Source organism: Botryllus schlosseri, chromosome 6, assembly GCF_051294905.1.
Source record: "Botryllus schlosseri isolate E-star chromosome 6, Bs_hap1, whole genome shotgun sequence".
NCBI classification, from domain to species: domain Eukaryota; kingdom Metazoa; phylum Chordata; class Ascidiacea; order Stolidobranchia; family Styelidae; genus Botryllus; species Botryllus schlosseri.
The window spans coordinates 29,566,406-29,585,609 of NC_137241.1; the positions used below are offsets into that span (position 1 = coordinate 29,566,406).

A 19,204-nucleotide genomic window follows, 5' to 3' on the forward strand; every position below is an offset into this window, starting at 1 on the left:
GATACACAATGAAAAGATAGGTAGGTGTCGAAACAACTTGGAGTAGTCATTAAGATCAGACACCCACCTTAGCCTAGGCGAAGTAAATAAGAGGCATGCACAGTTGCACACTGAATGAAAAGTAATGCAGAGAATATAAGACGCAAGCGACAAAATGAGGTGGCATGTGGCGGAGGGCGAGGTCGATGTTAGGTCGTGGTCCGGTAATCCTGAAGACTGGCTGGTATTGATTTAGAAGAAATTGCTTGTATTTCGACCGTGTAGGTTCCACTGGGTTCGTCATCCTATACTGAGTTTCTCCATTTTCCTCTGTGTTGCACAACAACTTTAAGACTGCACGATTTGCCGCAAGACCATCAACTGAAATAGTGCATCTGTGAAATGTAGCTATGAATTGCAGCATTTACGTTGTTTGTAGATGACTAGTACTGTACATGTTAAAGTAACTTTGACATGAAGCCGATTATAAATCTTACACACTACACCAACAATGGTTACACCCGTTTGATATGGAATTTCCACTAGCAAATGGCAAAGGACCATGAACAGATCTTCTGACGAAGCACCGCTTGTTGGGTAGAATGCCACTACCCCGTCCAGTTTTTTATTTGTAACTCCTGTGTGATATAAAAATGATATTGTAAAATAATTGTATAAGTTTGATCAGCACTTTACCTCGGATATAAACAGCGAGCATGTGAGTCGCAACCTTGCTTGATGACGAAGACAAGCAATTAAGATCATCGCTGTCATAATCTACAAAACCAATAACTTTTCCATTTCTTGACTGGAACACAAGATCCTCTATAGAAGTAAAATCTGAATGAATCCCTTTCCTTGCATGAATACACAACCTGCAGCCTGCCTTTTATAGTCATTTCATCAATGCAAACCACAGCAAACTGATCGTGATAATTTTCTGAAGCTTTGACTGCGTTATGAATCCTTTTGGTGACACCCGACTGTACTCCAATGCTGCACCTGTTACATGCTTTTACCCTTTCGTTGCGAAGCGTACGAGCACTGGGTAAGATCATGATCTTTTGAGTTAGGCGGTATGCAGATGGCGACTTCGCATAAAGTTTCAAGCAATATCTGCAGCAAATTTTAGAAATATAGTTCACTCCCCTGACACAAAATACTGGCTGATGTTCCTACCTTATTACAGACGGTGCATAACGTCTCCCATGGATGCTCTTCGTCTCATGTAACCGTTTTTGACCTGTCCACCAGTCACGAAGTAAATTATCCTCATCTGATACTTTGGCTATTAAATTCTCAAATGCCTGTGATACTGTAACACCATGATTCTTCGACTCGTTTTCTAACTGCGAGATTCTAAAATTACATAGGATTGTTTCAAACATCGCATTCGCTGCTAATAATTGTGGGATGAATACTGAATAGTACCTCATGCGATGTAAACTAACAGTAGATTTCAGCCTCTCTTTAGTGCACTTTGATAAGGGTGCTGTCTTTGCTAATGGAAGATCTTCAGTTCGTTCTTTGCGTTCCAATCTGCGCTGCAAACTGTTAATGCACTCCACATGGTGCATCATACATGTTTGGCATACCAGCGATTTCCTATCATAGGCAACTTGGCAATCGTCACTGAAGAATCTAGAAAGCAAATGTTGTGGATTGAGTTAAACTGTTGCGGGAAACATTGCTTACCTTCTGGTATAACCCAATCTACCATCGTGCATGTGAGGAACTTTCTTTTCAATCCAACCTTCATAGTTAGGAACAGATTCATAACCTTCACAGACTTTCATAATTTGAAGATACTGCAGCATATCCTTCAAACTTTTAGTCCCAAATTCCAATGCGGCTGATAATTGCGTTGCATACTCCCCAGCAAATGCAACACATAATTGAAGGCATTCGTCCTTCTCTGTGATGAGGAGACTAACGTCTGGGATCGAATGCAGGAAGGGATTTTTGTAAAAGGTTAGGTGAAGCAAGTTATCCGAAGCTTGATGGCAACGCCAACCATTTGGTTGAAGTGTCCTCCAGGAATTAATAATGCTTTCGATTGTTGGAACAGAGGTCTTTTTTTCCTTGGCTGCTTTGTTACAAACTTTTTGAATGAGTCGTCTTTTCTCAGGAATTTTGCAGGGATGAGATTTCCTCGGTAGATTTAAAATTGGAAGCACTCCCATTTTAAGAAAAGAGCGACTACTTGAATGCTGAATATCGCAATCGTTGAAGTGTCTTGAGCATATATATGCTTGCCCGGATTTCACCTTGATGTTGAAATTTGGATCATATCGATATCTGAAGATTACCTGCAGAATCAAAATTTTGAGATTTTGTACGATTTGTATTGGCTTTTTGTTGCATTGTTAGAATTTCTGTCTAAATCAACGAATTTCTGTCTAAATCTATCTTATTCATCCTTATGGATTATGGGGATGCTCTCTTCATAACTTCCCTTTACCGTACTATATAGATCGATATCATACCTGGTGAAGTTCCTCTGCCCATTGCTTTGTGCTCACTCCAAACTGCTTTCCAGAAGTGGTAGGTATTTTGTAGATGTTGGGACCGCCTTTCGCACTTGTACTCGTGCATTCGGGAATGCAGCAGTACTTTCCACCTCTGCTTTTATAACCTTCAGAAGTAGAGCTCATAGTCGGGAACTATTACTTAAGACTACCGTACGTTGCCGTACCAACTTCCGACCATAACTGGAAATAAGTACACAGAATGTAAAAAAAACAGGCCGGTTTCACTCGTTTGAATAATTTACACTCGGAATCCAGCAACAGAATCACCTTCGACAGCTCAACACTGAAATCATAACAATTTACAGCTACAACCTGCTAGTTGCTATGCAATGTTTGCATTCGATACTGAAAGCGTTGACCTAGCACCAGGTGTCGCTGTAAACCACAACATCGGTACCATTCAGATGGAACTCTCCATGCCAGCTACGCTGTAAATTGCTATGGTAATAGTGTTCGCGCCTGGTGGCGAGTGGCGAGCTCAAAGTCTAACCTTTGACGTCTCCACCCGGAAGTTTGCATACGGCGCGATTGAGTTCCGCGTACTCAACCCAGTGTTCTCACATAGTCGACGATCGACGAATTCGAGTTTTTTTTGTTACACATTGCATCAGAAATGGCAGGTGATAAAGTGGTTCGGAAATCGTCTCGCCGAAAACCCGGCTTCCTCGAGAAGTTAGGCAGTAACACCGCTGGAACCGCAGGCGGATTAGCGTTATTTCTGTTATCATTTTACGTTTTATATTCGAATGAGGTGAGTCAACAGTAATCCGATCTTGCTTAATGCTGACTATAGCTGCAAAATGATACTATCTCCCGCAGGACGCAGGTCAGATAACTAGATGATTCTAGTTGTGTAATGGCACTGATGGAACGAAATGCCAGTAATTCTATTGAAAAAAAAACTGTAGCTATGACCTATGATCCTAATTATAATCTAATTTGGAAAAATTGCGTAGCTATAATACTAATTTTAATGCAATTTCGAAATAACTGTAGCTATAATTCTATTTCTACTCTAATTTGAAAAAAAAAAACGTTGAAATTACAATTTTATTTGGAAAAGCTGTAAATTTTCTAATTGTCCATGTCTTTCAAGAAAAATTATTATATCAAATTCCTTCATTTAGAGACGATCAGTTGAAACAGAAGCAGTATTTGAAGAAGCGGAACAGCTTGTCGTATCAACCAGCAATCTGCGAGACAGTATTTCAGCTAATGGCAGATTAATCCATGTTTCCGGACAACTGGAAGCAGAAGTAACATTCCTTAGTAGAATTTTTTTTCGTGAACTCATATTGTACTGTTGTAGATTTTAGGAGATCCCTTGTATCCTATAGCACTGCCGTGCGTGCAACTTTCAAGACATGTGGAGATGTACCAGTGGGTCGAACATTCAGAAGTTCACGAGCATGAGGAACGAAATGAAATTGTGTGCGTAGACTTATTCTTTTAACATCAGTTTACTGCCCCCAGGTTTGAAATGACTCGAGTTGTGATTTTTTGGTGACCCAACTTAAGCCGAGTCATTTTTTAAAAATACCATACTAGCTAGAAGTGACTTGTACATGATTGGCTATTCACTCTTCAAAGTAGGCCTACACAACTAATATCCAATTACTACTCACAGCTGCAGTATACTCAATTACTAGAACACTTCTCTGCGGCTTTATCTCATAATTACTGTAATCATAGTCATATGTATCTATCAAATCAATCTTTATTGTGTCCTGTAAACTTAAATTGCATGTCCGAGTTTTTGCTATGATGAATAAATCCTCTCTGTCTCTCTCATGACTACCACCAAATAACCAGGAATTTGTCTGCAGAAAAGAAACCGTCTACACTTATAATGCCGAGTGGTCTCATATTATTCATCGGAGCAGGGATTTCGCGGAAGAGTTTGGACATCAAAATCCAAGGTTTTTTAAAATTTTTTATTTGTTGTGCTTGCAACCGAAATATCATCATTATTTTTGGATCGAATCCTCTCTTGCAAAGTTGCATCATAATTACAAATTTTTTCATTGTGTGACATTTGACCCAATATCATCGTTTTAAATCTGTGCAAAATAACAATGAGATATATTTTTTGATCGAAGCCTTCTTTGCGATGCGTCAAATTAATCATTGTGTGTCCTTGATTATGAGTATAGGCTACCCTAAATAGTATGATCATTTCAAGTTTGTGAAAAATGACAATGGGACCTATTCGTTGTTGACCCTCTCTACTAAGCATCAAAATCCAAGATTTCCTAAAATGTTCATCGTGTGACCTTGTTTATCAGTGTACCCTAAATATGATCACTTTGAATATATGAAAAATGACAGTGGGACATATTTTGGAATCGAATCATAGCAATAGCATTACCACGAGTGATCATTATAATGCTGCTTTTACAAATGCAGTGAAATGCCAGTGCAACCATATCAAGTCACTGCGAACGATGTCAAAGTTGGGGGATACAAATTATCCAAATCTGCAAAAGCGAAAATTAACTGGAAGACTGATTTGGAAAGGTGTGTGTATAAGTTCTGGAGATCTTTCATCAAAAAATTAAAGTCGTGTTATATAGATTGCCGGAGCCTCCTGAAACGTTAGACGTCGAACTACATGAGAAATACTATCACCACGCGCGCGACCCATACAGTCCTGACATCGGAGATGTCAGAGTTTATTTTCAATGCTCTGGAATAGCGGGAGAAACAAAATTTGGAGCCATCGATGAGGTAATAGACATTCTTTGTGCTTTTCTGGGTCATTGATATTTTTATGTTGGATTTTGTTAGCATAAAACTGAATACTATTAGGTCTATGCAACAATGATTGAATGACTATTCCGGTGGTTTTGTCTCACTTTAACAAAGGGTTTTTCAAAAAAAAAAAAATTTCCGGATTCCGTGGATTCACTGACTGAATTGTTGAATTGCCTAAAAAAAAAACGCTGCACACCAATTTTTGCTCCAATTCCAACCTATAGAAGCATTGCTGTGTAAGAAAAATTTTTGGATTTGCTTTATAAAAATAATATAAAAAATTTTCAAATATATGAAATTTTTAGGTTGTCTGAAAAAAACGTTGCACAACAAATTTGGCTCAATTCAAACCCGTAGAAGCAAAGTTTTTGATATTCGAAATTTAAGATTTCAAATCATAGTATTCACGGTGGGTGGATCTATATAATATATAATGAAAGAACTCGCCTCCGTAAATACTATTTTGTACTCCAAGAACTTCGCTTCTACTGGTTGGAATTGTACCAAAATTGGTGTGTAGCGTTTTTTAGGCAACCTAGCAATTTTATCAAGTAGCCAGTAAAATTTGAAAATAAAGTTATTTTTGAACAGGACTGTGAAACCAATGTCTCGTTTCAGGTGACCGTGATAGCGAAAAATGAAGATGGTAATCTCATTCCTTATCCGATTCGGAGCACGATGCTAGAACTTGTCCACCGAGGATTGAAGTCTCCCGGACAAGTCATCAAGTCAGAGATATCGTCAAACAGAGCCCTGACGTGGGGGCTTCGACTCGGGGGTTGGATACTTATGTACCTGGGGTTAAGCGTCATGACAAGGGTTGTGAAAACACTCGGTGAGTAACTGTTTCGATACAGAAACAGCCCAAAATGGTGTGAAAGTCATGTCAGCAAGGTATCAGCGGCATTTCGTGTATCTCAAGATTTGAGAACTTAAACTAGAACGCATAACTAGAAAATTTTAAGCTTTTCTCAATTAGATTAGAACGATAGCTACATAGATTGTTCCAAATTTGATTTTGATTGATCTTGCTATAATTATTCTAATTAGAAAACTAGAATTATCTAGTCGTTTGGATCTGCTAATAACAGCTCTAGAACTGCAAATATGTTATTGTTTGTCTCTTTATTTCTAAACTTTGTATAATTACTTGTTAGGTATAGTGTGATTGGCAGCAAAAAATACGCCAAATCAAATCAAGGTTGGTGAAAACAGTGCTGCACACCAACCCAATTCCAACCAGTAGAAGCGATTTTCTTGCGATAGAATTTTCAAAATTTTCTGTCAACCCCATAAAATTGTTAGGCTGTCAGTAGAGATGATGCTCACCAAATTTGGCTCAATTCCAACCACTAGAAGCGAAGTTATTGCAGTAGAAAAATTTGGATTAGAATAAAATAGTATTTACGATGGCTAACTCTTCAATTATTTATTATAAAATCATGGAATTAGAAATTTTTCTACTGCAATAACTTCGCTTCTAGTGGTTGGAATTGAGCCAAATTTGGTGTGCATCATCTCTACTGATAGCCTAACAATTTTATGGGGTTGACAGAAAAATTTTGAAAATAGATTTTTTTGTTTTTCAATGTTAAATTCAAAACTTTCTACTGCCAAAAAAATCCCTTCTACTGGTTGGAATTGAGCCAAAGTTGGTGTGCAGCGTTGTATTCACCTATCTAACAATTTTATCAAGTAGCCAGTGAAATCTGAAGAAATTTTTTTTGAACGCATATAATATATATATAGGCCTATATATAATCTGAAGAGACTGTCAAAGTAGCCATTGGTACTCAAGCAGAGGTAGAAGCAACTTCATGAATTTTTACTTGAACAGATCTAGCGATTTTGAAGTTTTAAGTGAAAAAGAAAGAATTCTAAGCCTGGTTTTGCCTAAAAAAACTGTAAACTGTTGAATAAAAGTAGAAGTAGACTAAATCATAGCCACTGCGGGCAAAACCTACTTGAAGCAGACTTGGCCAACTAGAAAATTTTCAGCTTTACCAAATTGGATTAGAATTAGAATGATACCAAATTAGAATAAAACTAGAATTACAGAAACAAAGTTTTTCCAAATTAGAGTAGAATTACAATTACAATAACTACACATTTTTTTCATTATGAGATTGGAATTACTGAATTCACGAAAACTTGGACATCGAATCCTAATTGTCATATCCCTGGCCACCATTTCACTTATTATATTACATATTTTGGAAATTACTAAGATTTATGTGATTTTTTCAGTTGGATGGATTCCTGTGATCGGAAGCATCATATCTGCGAGCGTCACCATGTTCAATATCACACTCTCCCTATCTCTCTCCATGATAACAATCGCAGCGGGCTGGCTGCGTGCAAGGCCCGTCTTTTCGTTCGGTATAGCTGCTGTTTCTATGATACCGTGGATCATATCTAAATCAAAAGCTGCGGCTTCTGCCTACAAATCGAGATGACTTCGTAACATGAAAACTTGGAAGCGCTCGATTGATCCCGGGTTGTAGGCTATTGACTCGAGTCACAATTTTTCGTTGACTCGACTTGACTCAAGTCGTTTTCTTGAAAATAGAAAATCACTCGACTCAAATTGAGTCAATTTGTGTGTATTGACTCAACTTATGCTCGAGCCATGACTCCGCCTAGTGATTTGACTCGATACATTCTTTATGAGTTTTTCAAGTCTCGTATATCTGGACCAATGTTTGAAAAATAGGCGGAGAAACTGTTATGTGTTTGAATAAAGATGGTTAGAGCGAGAAAAATGAGTATATTATGAATCCGAGGCCTTTGATATTACCCAAGAGTTCACAGTTGAGTGAGTTGAGCCTAAACTCGATACTGAAACAGTTGAACATTATGACTCCCTGACTTGGACTTGACTCGGTGGTGAATTGAAAATGACTTGAGTCAAAACTATGATAGCTAAATTGACTTGTGACTCGGAACCTTGCGACAACTTTGGATTGACCAGAACGAGCACCGCTTTGAATTACTGTGGATTTTTAATCAGAGCGGCGACTGAAGCGTCTCGCACAGTTGAGTCGAATGCCCGGCACACTGCATTGAAAATCTACGTCGTTGCCTTGCACATATTTTGAAGAGAAATATAATTTTTGTTTCCGAACGCTTACTACTAGGAACTGAGCAGTAGCGCTGAGCAAAAAGAAGTACCCGAGTGATTCGGATGTTAGTTAGGCTGAAAGTCGAGTATGGAGTATTACTCATTATATGTCACAACAATAATGGAAAATGTGGAGATTTCAAGTGTGTACCTTTCATGCGGCAACAAAAGAATTTAATGCCATTTCTACGTCACAGCCCACATAAAAGATGATTTGATATATTTTCAACAATATCTGTTCCATTGCACTTCGTGACAATGCTATGGGTTGATCACGGCTTTACATATATGTCATTTCCGCTAACATGTGATTTTAGTACTGCGTTACGACCATATCCGTCAGAGGCAAGGAGTGTATCATTTCAGTACTAGAAAGAATCATCGGAATTAATACTCAATTGAGATTATTCAGGTACTCAAATCATTGCACCCAGCCCTGCTGACCAGTTTTTAATTTACTGTATTCTAGCGAAATCTGTACATTCTGCCTATCTGAGGTAGAGTAGGGGTTAAACCCGCTCAGAGGCCAAACGCCAGACGCCAAACGCCGAGCGGCGGCCGAATGTCTATACGGCGTTTCGCGTCTGGTTTTCCGAGACGCCAAGTAGCTATACGGCGTTTGGCGTCTGATATGGTGAGACGCCGAGTATCTATACGGCGTTTGGCGTCTGTTATGTTGAGACGCCGAGTAGCTATACGGCGTTTGGCGTCTGCTATGTTCAGACGCCGAGTAGCTATACGGCGTTCGGCGTTTGGTATGTTGAGACGCCGAGTAGCTATACGGCGTTTGGTGTCTCGGTAAACTGAGCAGAGGTTAAATCCTTTCGTGGCGCGACTCTTGAGTTCTCGCAACTATATGATACCGAAGATTGCATATTGTTAAATTTTTTTCATAATAAGCGTTGGCAGAATCCCAAATGATTGTATGTTCAGATTCAAAAAAGACCTACTTGATCACCTCCTGTCGTTATACTACTAACTCGACTCACAATTTTTTTGCTGACCCGAGTTATTTTCTTAAAAATAGATTTACTCATTCCATGGCTCATTCAAGAATAGTATATCAGGACTGATAAATGAAAAATAGGCCCTAAACCTGCCTTTTATCTGTTACAATAATCTGTTCAGAGTGGGAAAAAATGAACATATGAATTATCTGAGGCCTTCGATATCACCCTGACAGTTCCACAGAAGTGACATAAAGCTGAACTGGATGGGGGAACATTAAACACCATGACTTGGACTCAGCCGAGTGCTCTCGGAATTGACTCGGTGGTGAATTGAAAATCACTCGAGTCAAATTGACTTGGTTACAACCCTGTCACCACCCCATATCAGTGTTGGGATGACTCGAGTCATGACTTGACTTGACTCGAGTGAGTCAAAATGTGCAATGACTCGTGACTCGAAGGTAGTGACTTGAACCCAACCCTTTATTTGTACACCCGCAATGAATTTCAGACCCAAGTCTGTAGATACAGTATGTAATGAAAACACAATAAGAAATATACAACGAATACCACAGCAAAAATTATCAAGAAACAAGCAACAAAACCACAGTAAAAGTCATTTAGAAACAAGCAACGAAACCACAGAAAAAGTCACAAAGAAATAAGCACTGGAATCACAGTAGAAGTCACAGAGAAATAAGCAATGGAACCACAGCAAACATCATTGAGAAATCAACAGTGGAACCACAGTAAAAGTGACCGAGATATAAGCAATGAAACCACAGTAAAAATCATTATGAAACAAGCAACGAAACCACAGTAAAAGTCATTAGTAAATACGCAACGAAACCACAGTAAAATGTCCCCAATAAATATATAAACATCAGAATTTACATCTGGGTACATAGCATGCAATAAAAATCAGGTATCTGCTGTCCCGGGCAACAGTGCTCGTGCGTCCATCGACCACAGCCGTCACACGCATCCTGGAAACAAGTTAGAATCAATATACCTGACAAATGTAATCTCGTAATTGCATAGGAAAGATGTGGTACCGATGGATCAGGTTGTAATGACTCGACTCGAGTCACGATTTTTTGATGACTCGACTTGACTCGAGTCATTTTCTCAAAATACGGAAATGACTCGACGCGAGTCAATCTGTGTATTGAGTCGACTTGGACTCGAGTCATTGCTCATGACTCGAACCAAGTCATATGACTCGAGACTCAGACGGCAAAGACCGACATTTCATTGTAATTTCGAAGAATAGTAAAGTAACCACCTTATTGGGATTTTGTCTTTTAGTACTGGTACTTGAAAATGCGACCAGAAACGGCTAAATGTGAGGAAAATTAGTATAATATAAATGCGAACCATTCGATATCACCAAATAGAGTTATAAAAGTGGGTTTAACATGACCTTAACTGGAAAGTGAGCAGTCAACACAATGACTTGGACTCGAACCTCTGCTCGATGACTTGGACTTGGACTTGACTCTGTGGTAAATTGAAAATGACTCGACTTGACTCGAGTCAAAACTATAGATATGAGATTGACTTGTGACTCGCAGCCTTGTGACTTGGTTACAAGTTACAACCCTGCGATGGATCAAAAATTGCAAAATGATCTCTGGCCCTCAAATCTTCAGCCGAGAATATATCTTTTGCTGGCTCAACACTTTGATCCAAGCTCTACGTATCTTGGACATTTACATGAATATCCGCTTTTTCAAAAAATATTCATGAACGTTCAAAATTTGTTGCTGAAACGCATCATTGGTCCCCACTCGGTAGGTCCAAAGACACACGAGTGACACAACCATGGGACCTGGGACCACCTTCAAGAATAAAATAGATTATTTGATTATATCAACTCAAATGTTTGAGTAAAATCACGTTTCGATTTACACCTAAAACAACAAAATTATTGGCACATACAAATTACCCGTAAATCGACATTTTGACTTTCAATTACCTCGTTATAGCGATAAAGCACCACAGGAAACTATGATTTGCAGCCTCTATATGTGTAGGCGTGTTTCGGTTGTTAAGTGATTAGTTGATTCAAACATTTTGCTTGATTTGGTTATGGTACCATAGGCCCCCCACCCTATAAATATTGTAATTAAATTGAAAATAGTCAACTCGAGGATGGTATTGAATTAAAAAAGATGTGGCATTATATACCCTGATACAAGCCCTACACATCCCATTAAAAATAATGGCTGGTTTGTTAGTGTGAAAGATTCTGCCAGCATGCATTTGTAGACAAATTCGCGTACTGTAATCACAGGATTATCTCAGATAATTTTTCAAGTATTTTCGGCCCTACCGTCTCATCGGTACCACATCTCCCCTACCTATTTCATGTTTTTTTATTGGGTTTGGACCACTGCATTCAATGCAATAATCTCCCAATTCTTATTCATCTGCAATATCTGCATGCAAAACATACTACGTATTTAAAATGGTTTTAATCCAACATTGACTAACATACCCGTCGCATCAAGCAAGATTTGACCAAACTGCTGGCGGTAGCTCTCGCAAGCTCGTCGAAAATGATCAAAATCCAGGTTTGCATCGGGTAGAGTTCGGCGGCCTATCACGTGAAAGTAGATTACAAATCAATTTTCTCAAATCTCAATACGTGAACGCATCACAAACCTTCAAAGCAAGTACTCCACAATTTCATCTATCTTTTTGAACATCAATCCTGGTCTTTAACCTTGAACTTCTCACAACCGAAGATCATTTGGAGTATACTTGTGTTGTGTAGAATTTTGCGGAGTAATATGGAAACGAAATTTTAGGCGTGTCTTGAATACGATCTCAGTGACGCGAACTGTTGATTTACCACAGCATACGTGAAGTGGAGATACAAAGGATTTTGCAGCTGTTTCAGTCTAGTCTAGAATCAATCACTAACTATAACTATAGGCCTACTAGAAAACAATAAAATATCTTGTTACACTACACATCACATACTGTAATCTTCTTGCGGTGGATAAGTTCCCAGCAACAAATCATGCAGTATCTGTAGTAACGTGACTAACGATCTGTCTAATACGAAACGTGTATGTTCTCAAGCAGCCAGATCTTCAGTGTCGACCCAGCACCGAAGCACACGCGATGTCGTCACTTAGTAGCGTGTCGGTACAGTCAGTGTACACTGTACACTGTACAGGTACCAGAGATGAGCATGGATTAGGATTAGGTTTTGAAAAAACAGGATTTGTGAAATTTTGTCGGATTTGGATTGGATTTGGATTAGACATTTTTTTCGGAACGGATTAGGATTTGGATTGGATTTACCTATTTTCTGGGGGATTGAAATGTCGTATGGCCAATGGCGACAAACTTTATTCAGATCAGTTATTATTGTATTTATGGTTACTAAGTTATCTTGAATCAAGTGAATCGTTGGTTGTGAAAGAAAATTTTCGAATCCCTCCATTGCATATATTAGTATTTTTTCTGAATTTCCAGTTGCAATCGGATTAGGATTGGACATGGACTTGAATATGAAAAAGTTATGGATTAGGATTAGGATTTGAAGGTTCGGATTTGGATTGGATTAGGACATAGAAATTTCAAATCCGCTCATCTCTGACAGGTACACACGAAACAACCATCAAACCACTTGCCCACTGGCCAATGATATGACATGCTTTGCTTAGATTTAGCAGCAGAAAACTCCTGTTCAAGCCTCAACCTTCAAATCAAACCCTATTCTCAACATACAAGATGCCGAACGCCGGATATATAGCTACTCGGCGTCTGAACAGACACCAAACGCCGTATAGCTACTCGGCGTCTGAACATAACAGACGCCAAACGCCGTATAGCTACTCGGCGTCTCAGAAAACCAGACGCCAGACGCCAAACGCCGTATAGACATTCGGCCGCCGCGCGGCGTTTGGCGTCTGGCGTTTGGCCTCTGAGCGGGTTTAACCCCTGTTGCTGAGGTAAGTACATTGTCGAGTTAGCAGCTCTACTAGTTCAAGCCGCATAAGATTCGACAGTCAGGTTTCATTACATTCATAGCTTCACATAAACTAACGAGGCAAAATTTCCACTTTTCAAGGAGAGTTCATGGAATGTTCGAAGATCAATTTCTCACTGCGCCAACAAGTAGATAATCTGAGCTCATGTCTTACACAACGAAGCATGATTGTCAGCGATGTATTATATTCGTTAACCATAGCTGGAAATTAATTAACACCGAATACTCCTCGAAATTACATACACAATCATAATAAGGCGTTAAGATCAATCCAGAAAGGTTTCTAACAAAAGAATCAACGGTAGGTCTTAATATTGTATACTAAACCGTTTGCAAATTCATGGTTAAGATCCCATGAATTGGGGTGAGCAAAGCATTTGCTAGATGCAGTATGCTGCACTGCTTCACACAATGTTGATCAACTAACACACATAAATAATAGACCAAATCATTCAACATATCTTATGATGGTATACTATTATCGTACAAGTTATCAAATACATGATAAAGTTGCCTATTGGCTGAGATAGTGTTAGAAAATGTTGCGGTGCTTCACACAACTACATACTAGCCTGCGTCGACTGGTTAGAACATAAATACATACCATACCAAAGTATTCAAATTGGGGCTAGGCAATCGCAAATAATACTGATTTATCCAACGAAACAGCTTCACATGTTGAGCAAACTAATAAAACTAAAATTGCTCTTGTACAGTTCAAAGAACCGAAGAGTGAGAATGAACATTAGTTCGTGAACATTCCTGCTTCAACATGCAATAGTTTTACCGCCATACCAGGTGAGCATTCGATCCAATGAAATTTGTCTAGTAACTGACTTTTCACATCAGCCACAAATATTTGAGTCCTTCTGCGTTTGCAGAAATTGCCGTATACGCCGACTTTTCGTAACTGGGTGTCGAAATAATACGGTACATGATTGTTGCCAAACCTATGGAAACGCAATTCAAAGCAATTACGAACAGGCATAATAAATGGATCTGGATCTCATGTTAAGAGTCTTGAAACATAGATTTGCGAAGTAATCAAATCATGAGTCCTCTGACTGGGTAGCTTACAATTTCAGTAGAAATTGGAACAAATTCGCATTACGACAAGCAACCCAAGTTTCTCAGAGAATTGGTTTTCAAGCTAGGAGACAACAACCTGATCATGATTAAGGCTGGTTACAATCGAATATCAAATTCTAATGATTCGTGTTGAGAAGTGAGAGATGATATTTTTTAGCACTGATATATGTTTCTTGTCACTTTTTTTTAGCATTGATATATGTTTTTTGTCACTAAGAGAAATATAGTATCAATGCTATTTACCCAAAGTGGAAGCCTTGAAACCTCGATCGTTCGTATCCCAGCATACAAAACACAGTAGGCTACAAAGCTACACATGTTAGTGGAAATGACATATCTGTGAAGTGAAGTCATGATCAATCCACAACACAACATTGTCACAAACTACAATGAAATGGGCATGTTCGGAAAGATACCCAATTATCTCTTGCTATGATGTCACAAGCAATATTTGATTCAGTATGGAATCACTCGGCCCAGCCCTAATCATGATCTGAAGTTTGTTGAGTATAGCATTCATTATTTGTATTGACAATATAAGCAAATCACAGCATGCAAATTGATTGTATAATTATGGTGCTTTAGGAGAGAGCTTTTTTATTCATCTCGGGCAGACAAGAGATGGATAAAAAGAATTCGGTATTACGGGACCAAGCTGAGGACCAATTCATGAAAATTGCATTTAGCGTCATGTTAGCAGTCATGAATGCAACGGGGTATCAGTTTTAAGACTATTGGTACAGGGCAACACTGTCACCTTTATAAAGAGTACATAACTGAAGATTGATAGACATCAAGACACTAAGCTTGTCTTGAACAACAAACTATAACATCGTACGATACATTGCTAATCGATAATCCTATATTTGAAACAAGTATATGTACAGGAATACACGATATATAATAAGGGCGGTTGCACCAGTGTGGGATCCCGATTTTACGAGTCTGGTGCGAATGTAGGCCTACATAGTCAGGTTCTTCTATGACCTTGAATCTCGGACTTGAAGCCAGAGCTCGTCAAAGAAGTCAGCATTGCTACTCAAGTAAAACCATAAATGTCTACTCAGTTACAGGACATCAAAACTATTAGAAGTAGAAAATGCAAGGTTTGATAAGTACTCAGTACTTTCAATAAGCAAATTATCGAGGGTCGCATACTTTTAGTAGTGCCTACTTTTGCAAGATGCAAAATAACACTACAAATAGGTAGAATCGAATTTAAAATTATATCAAGTTACCATGTCACAATCAAGCTATTCCGTAAAGTGAAACAAATAAATTGAAAGAAGTTAAGTAACCATGCCTCAACGACTGTAAACTGTTCATAAGGACTGTTCAAAAATAGCTTTATTCACCTGCTACTTGATAAAATTGTTAGGTTGCCTAAAAAAACGCTGCCCACCAATTTTGGCCCAAATCCAACCTATAGAAGCATTGTTATATAAGAAAAAAAGGTTTGGACTTATTTAATAAAAACATGAAATTGTTGGGTGGTCTGAAAAAACGACGCGCGACAAATTTGGCTCAACTCCAATCTGTAAGAAGCGAAGTTATTGATGTTAAAAATTTGGGATTTCAAATCATAGTATTTACGGTGGGTAGATCTATAATAAATAATTTAGGAATTCGCCACCGCAAATACTATTTTTTCCCATCCAAAATTTTTGACTCTAATAACTGTGCTTCTACTGGTTGGAATCAAGTCAAATTCGTTGTGGATTGCTTATTGAGACAACTTGACAATTTCATGGGGTGGCCAGCAAAATTTGAAAATTTTCTCTATTTATATTCATTAAATAAATCCGAAGCTTTTTTCTTGCATAGCAATTCTTCTATAGATTGGAATTGAGCCTATATATGCTACCTCCATTGATGTTATTTATAAATTCGACATTATTACATCGTAATTAACCATTTGGTATTGAATTCAATTCAGTTTTATTTCCTATACTGTGCCAGTAGCTCTTAATGCGAAAAGTTCTTCGATTTTCAACAAACGTTTATCATGAACGTACCTTTCAAAGCAACACAACAGTTTTATCAAGTGGCCATTCAAATTTGAAAAAAAATTATGTTTCAACAGACATACTGTTCATGTTAAATTAGATGCGAAAGCAGTCAAAAACATAACAGCTCAAGAGTAAACAGTACACAAGCAGTAGGCAAAAACCTACTTGAGTGCTCAATATAAGTAGAAATACTTCATTACTGATCATCTCTGCTGTTAACAAATCTTCACGTGTCAAATTGAGCTTATAGTTCATTCTTACTGGTCAATGTTTATCAGCTACGAAGTGTGAACTTTCTGGTGCCTTTTCAAGTTACCTTTCCTCATAAAAGTCTTGGAGCATTCGGCGCACTGAAATATAACCGGCATCTTCTCATCTTGAGCGGCTGAAATCGTTTGCTCCATGTTGGTGTGAATTTTGATGTGCCGTCTCAAATTTCCCTCTCTCGTGAACGAAGAATTGCACGTAGCGCACAGATATGGCCGTTCTTTGCTGTGCACCAGCTTGTGAGCTTCGAGGTGAGTTTTTTGAGAGAATTTTTTAGTGCAGGTGTCGCACTGGTGGAGGCGTATGTCCTGGTGAATTTGCTGGTGGCGTTGCAGATTTCCTTTCACGGTGAAGCTTTTTTGGCAGAGGTCACACTCGTATAGTTTCGGGGTTGGGTGTTCTTTTTTGTGACCGATGTAAGAATTAAAGTCTGAGAAGACTACATAGCATGTGCCACATGTGTAGTGTATGTTTTTGTAATATTTTTCCATAGACGAGTCACTGTCGCTTTTGTGATCCACAGGCATCATTAAAACTTCATGTTTTCTGACAACCCCGGTTAGATCTTCCTCGTTATAACTATCTTCTGAGTTATTGCCGGACTTTTCAGTGAATCCAGATTCAGTAGGTCCCATTTCATCGCTTTTAGACGATTCGCTAGATGCATAATTGATCACACCATGTTCGTACATTAGATGTTTGTTGAGACTGTACTCCTTTGTGAAGCTTGCTCTGCAGGACTTGCAGTAAAACGGTCTCCGAGTGTGAGTACCGAGGTGCGTGACAAGGTGGGTTTTTTGGGAAAACTTTTTCTCGCAAACGCTGCATTTAAACAGTCGTACGTCCCAGTGTATTTGCTCGTGACGAGTCAGGTTCCCTTTTATCGTAAATCCTTTGGAGCAAGTGCGGCATGTGAAGAGCTTTGGATTTGGGTGGTCTTCCCGGTGATGTAAATACTCGCTGTAATCTTCAAATCTCTTCTCGCACGGGGCACATTGATAGGTTCTTCTCGGACCTGGCACTAGTACATCAAGATGTAGCTTAGTTTGATCTCTTGCGAAAATATCATTCATCATATCTTCGTATTCCTTTGATCCACGAACACTCATATCCGATTGAATTTGCTTTGAATTGAGATTCTTGTCTAAAAGTATATCGCTGTGATTCGGAAATCCCTGTCCATGAGTTTTGATGAAGTGATTCTGATCGTTTTGGGTTAATCCAGCATTCTCCTGCTGATTTTTCCCGTTATGATGCTCCGTAAAAGAATGATCAGAGCTGGGATTTTCGTTGCGATCTGGAGATTGTGACTCCTCAGCACTCGAATACTCCATTGATTCTTGTTTTATTTCATTTGAATCAGCGTGCGTCAGTCGGTGTATGTGCATGTCTAATTTTTTTGAGAACACGGCGCCACACATTTTGCACTTGTGCTTCTTGTCTCCGAAAAACTTCGTTATCGGAGACACGGCTTTTTGTAGCAGTTTGGGATCATTCGGTTCGGGGTTGCTACTCGAAGTTGCAGGTACATGGTCGCGGTGATCTTCTGCCGAAGGAGAGCTGGGGTTAATTTCCTCCGCTGCGTCAGACAGCACTTGAACTACCACTTCCTCTTGTTCCATGAAACTAGATAACAGTTTACGCCTTACAAGAAGGAAGTTTTTTATACTCCACAGCGAATTTACGAACTTTGTTGTGAGATGGATTTTGCGAAGAATATCTTACAGGGCAGCACCACGCGGTGTCGCTGTAATTTGCAGGGAGGGAACAGGTCACTAACTGACACTGATATTATAGAATGCTGATATACAAATATTACCATAGCCAAGGCAATGATACAATGTTTGGGAAATGATATATATATCATTGATTAGGGCTACCATATTTTGGAATCCAGAAAGGAGAACACTTTTACAAATCATAAAAGTCAGATTACCGGACTAGAAAACTGCTGATTCTAAATTTTTTCCAGATTTTACTCCGGTATTGTAAGTTTGCAAATTTGGAAGTGTCCTCTTTTCAGATTCCAGAAATATGATAACCCTATAACTGGGCTGGTCATTTAACGCCGATTCTACGTATAGGCCTACCATACAGTTGGTTTATTCATCAAACAAGATTTTTCTCAGTCTAGCTCGTCCCTTTCTGTGCAAAACCACTATTGTGATGTTCAACCGATAAGGAAGCGTAATGGTTTATTGACCAGTAGGTCGTGGGTTCAATCCCCTGCCTGGCCAGACCTAAGACCTCGATTCAGAATAAATGGGGAGTCCATAGTTAGCTAAATGCAATGAACTTGAATCACGTCTCGTGCTTTCAAAATTCAACTTGACTTCAGTCGTTTAAAAATCGAGTGATTTGATGACTTGACACGAGGCAAAATGTACAGTGACTCGAAGGTAGTGAATTGATCCCAACGCTGGTATGTGCCACAAACAACATCAAGGACAAAAATATACGTCCTATTCGTATGTGAAAAATTCAGTCGCGTTTAGTTA

General features: G+C 38.9%; 4 protein-coding genes and 1 long non-coding RNA gene across 9 annotated transcripts in view; 1 reads left to right on the plus strand and 4 right to left on the minus strand.

Moving 5' to 3' along the window:
- Positions 1-2,950, minus strand: part of LOC145440655 (uncharacterized) — a 66,423-nt gene extending 63,473 nt beyond the window's left edge. Inside the window, exons 1-5 of one of the 5 annotated variants that reach the window (XR_013915590.1) lie at positions 2,466-2,950; positions 1,675-2,288; positions 1,159-1,620; positions 477-1,095; positions 256-360 (exon numbers count right to left, since the gene is read on the minus strand). Coding sequence is in view for 2 of the 5 variants with exons in the window: in XM_080318360.1 (XP_080174486.1) it covers positions 750-1,095; positions 1,159-1,620; positions 1,675-2,288; positions 2,466-2,633 (1,590 nt within the window). In the remaining 3 variants the exon portion in view is untranslated. Of the gene's footprint in view, positions 1-255; positions 361-454; positions 1,096-1,158; positions 1,621-1,674; positions 2,289-2,465 lie in introns of those variants that run through there. The other 4 variants (XR_013915589.1, XM_080318361.1, XR_013915591.1 and 1 more) reach the window with 4 other exon arrangements.
- LOC145440646 (proline-, glutamic acid- and leucine-rich protein 1-like) overlaps positions 1-19,204 on the minus strand; it is a 225,957-nt gene that overhangs the window by 136,502 nt on the left and 70,251 nt on the right. The gene's annotated exons all lie outside the window — the stretch shown is intronic.
- LOC145440678 (transmembrane protein 43-like) lies at positions 3,004-8,388 on the plus strand. Its single transcript, XM_080318404.1, has 8 exons — positions 3,004-3,261; positions 3,638-3,766; positions 3,820-3,941; positions 4,337-4,429; positions 4,917-5,027; positions 5,084-5,237; positions 5,883-6,099; positions 7,512-8,388. The coding sequence occupies exons 1-8, from the start codon at positions 3,124-3,126 to the stop codon at positions 7,718-7,720; spliced, it is 1,173 nt and encodes a 390-aa protein (XP_080174530.1). The 5' UTR covers positions 3,004-3,123; the 3' UTR covers positions 7,721-8,388.
- Positions 9,854-13,080, minus strand: LOC145440711 (uncharacterized). The gene is made up of 4 exons (XR_013915596.1): positions 12,958-13,080; positions 12,003-12,514; positions 11,836-11,937; positions 9,854-10,321 (listed from the first exon to the last, which is right to left on the minus strand). It is a non-coding gene; the product is annotated as an uncharacterized LOC145440711 (long non-coding RNA).
- Positions 13,505-18,432, minus strand: LOC145440654 (uncharacterized). The gene has a single exon (XM_080318359.1). The coding sequence runs from the start codon at positions 18,326-18,328 to the stop codon at positions 16,718-16,720; it is 1,611 nt and encodes a 536-aa protein (XP_080174485.1). The 5' UTR covers positions 18,329-18,432; the 3' UTR covers positions 13,505-16,717.

What these genes read in the sequence shown, in the direction of transcription:
- LOC145440678 (XM_080318404.1), top strand. Translation starts at nt 3,124, where the DNA reads ATGGCAGGTGATAAAGTGGTTCGGAAATCGTCTCGCCGAAAACCCGGC. An exon ending in GAGGAACGAAATGAAATTGT is followed by an intron (nt 3,942 to 4,336) that starts GTGCGTAGACTT and finishes ATTTGTCTGCAG; the next exon opens with AAAAGAAACCGTCTACACTT. An exon ending in AATTTGGAGCCATCGATGAG is followed by an intron (nt 5,238 to 5,882) that starts GTAATAGACATT and finishes GTCTCGTTTCAG; the next exon opens with GTGACCGTGATAGCGAAAAA.
- LOC145440654 (XM_080318359.1), bottom strand. Translation starts at nt 18,328, where the DNA reads ATGGAACAAGAGGAAGTGGTAGTTCAAGTGCTGTCTGACGCAGCGGAG.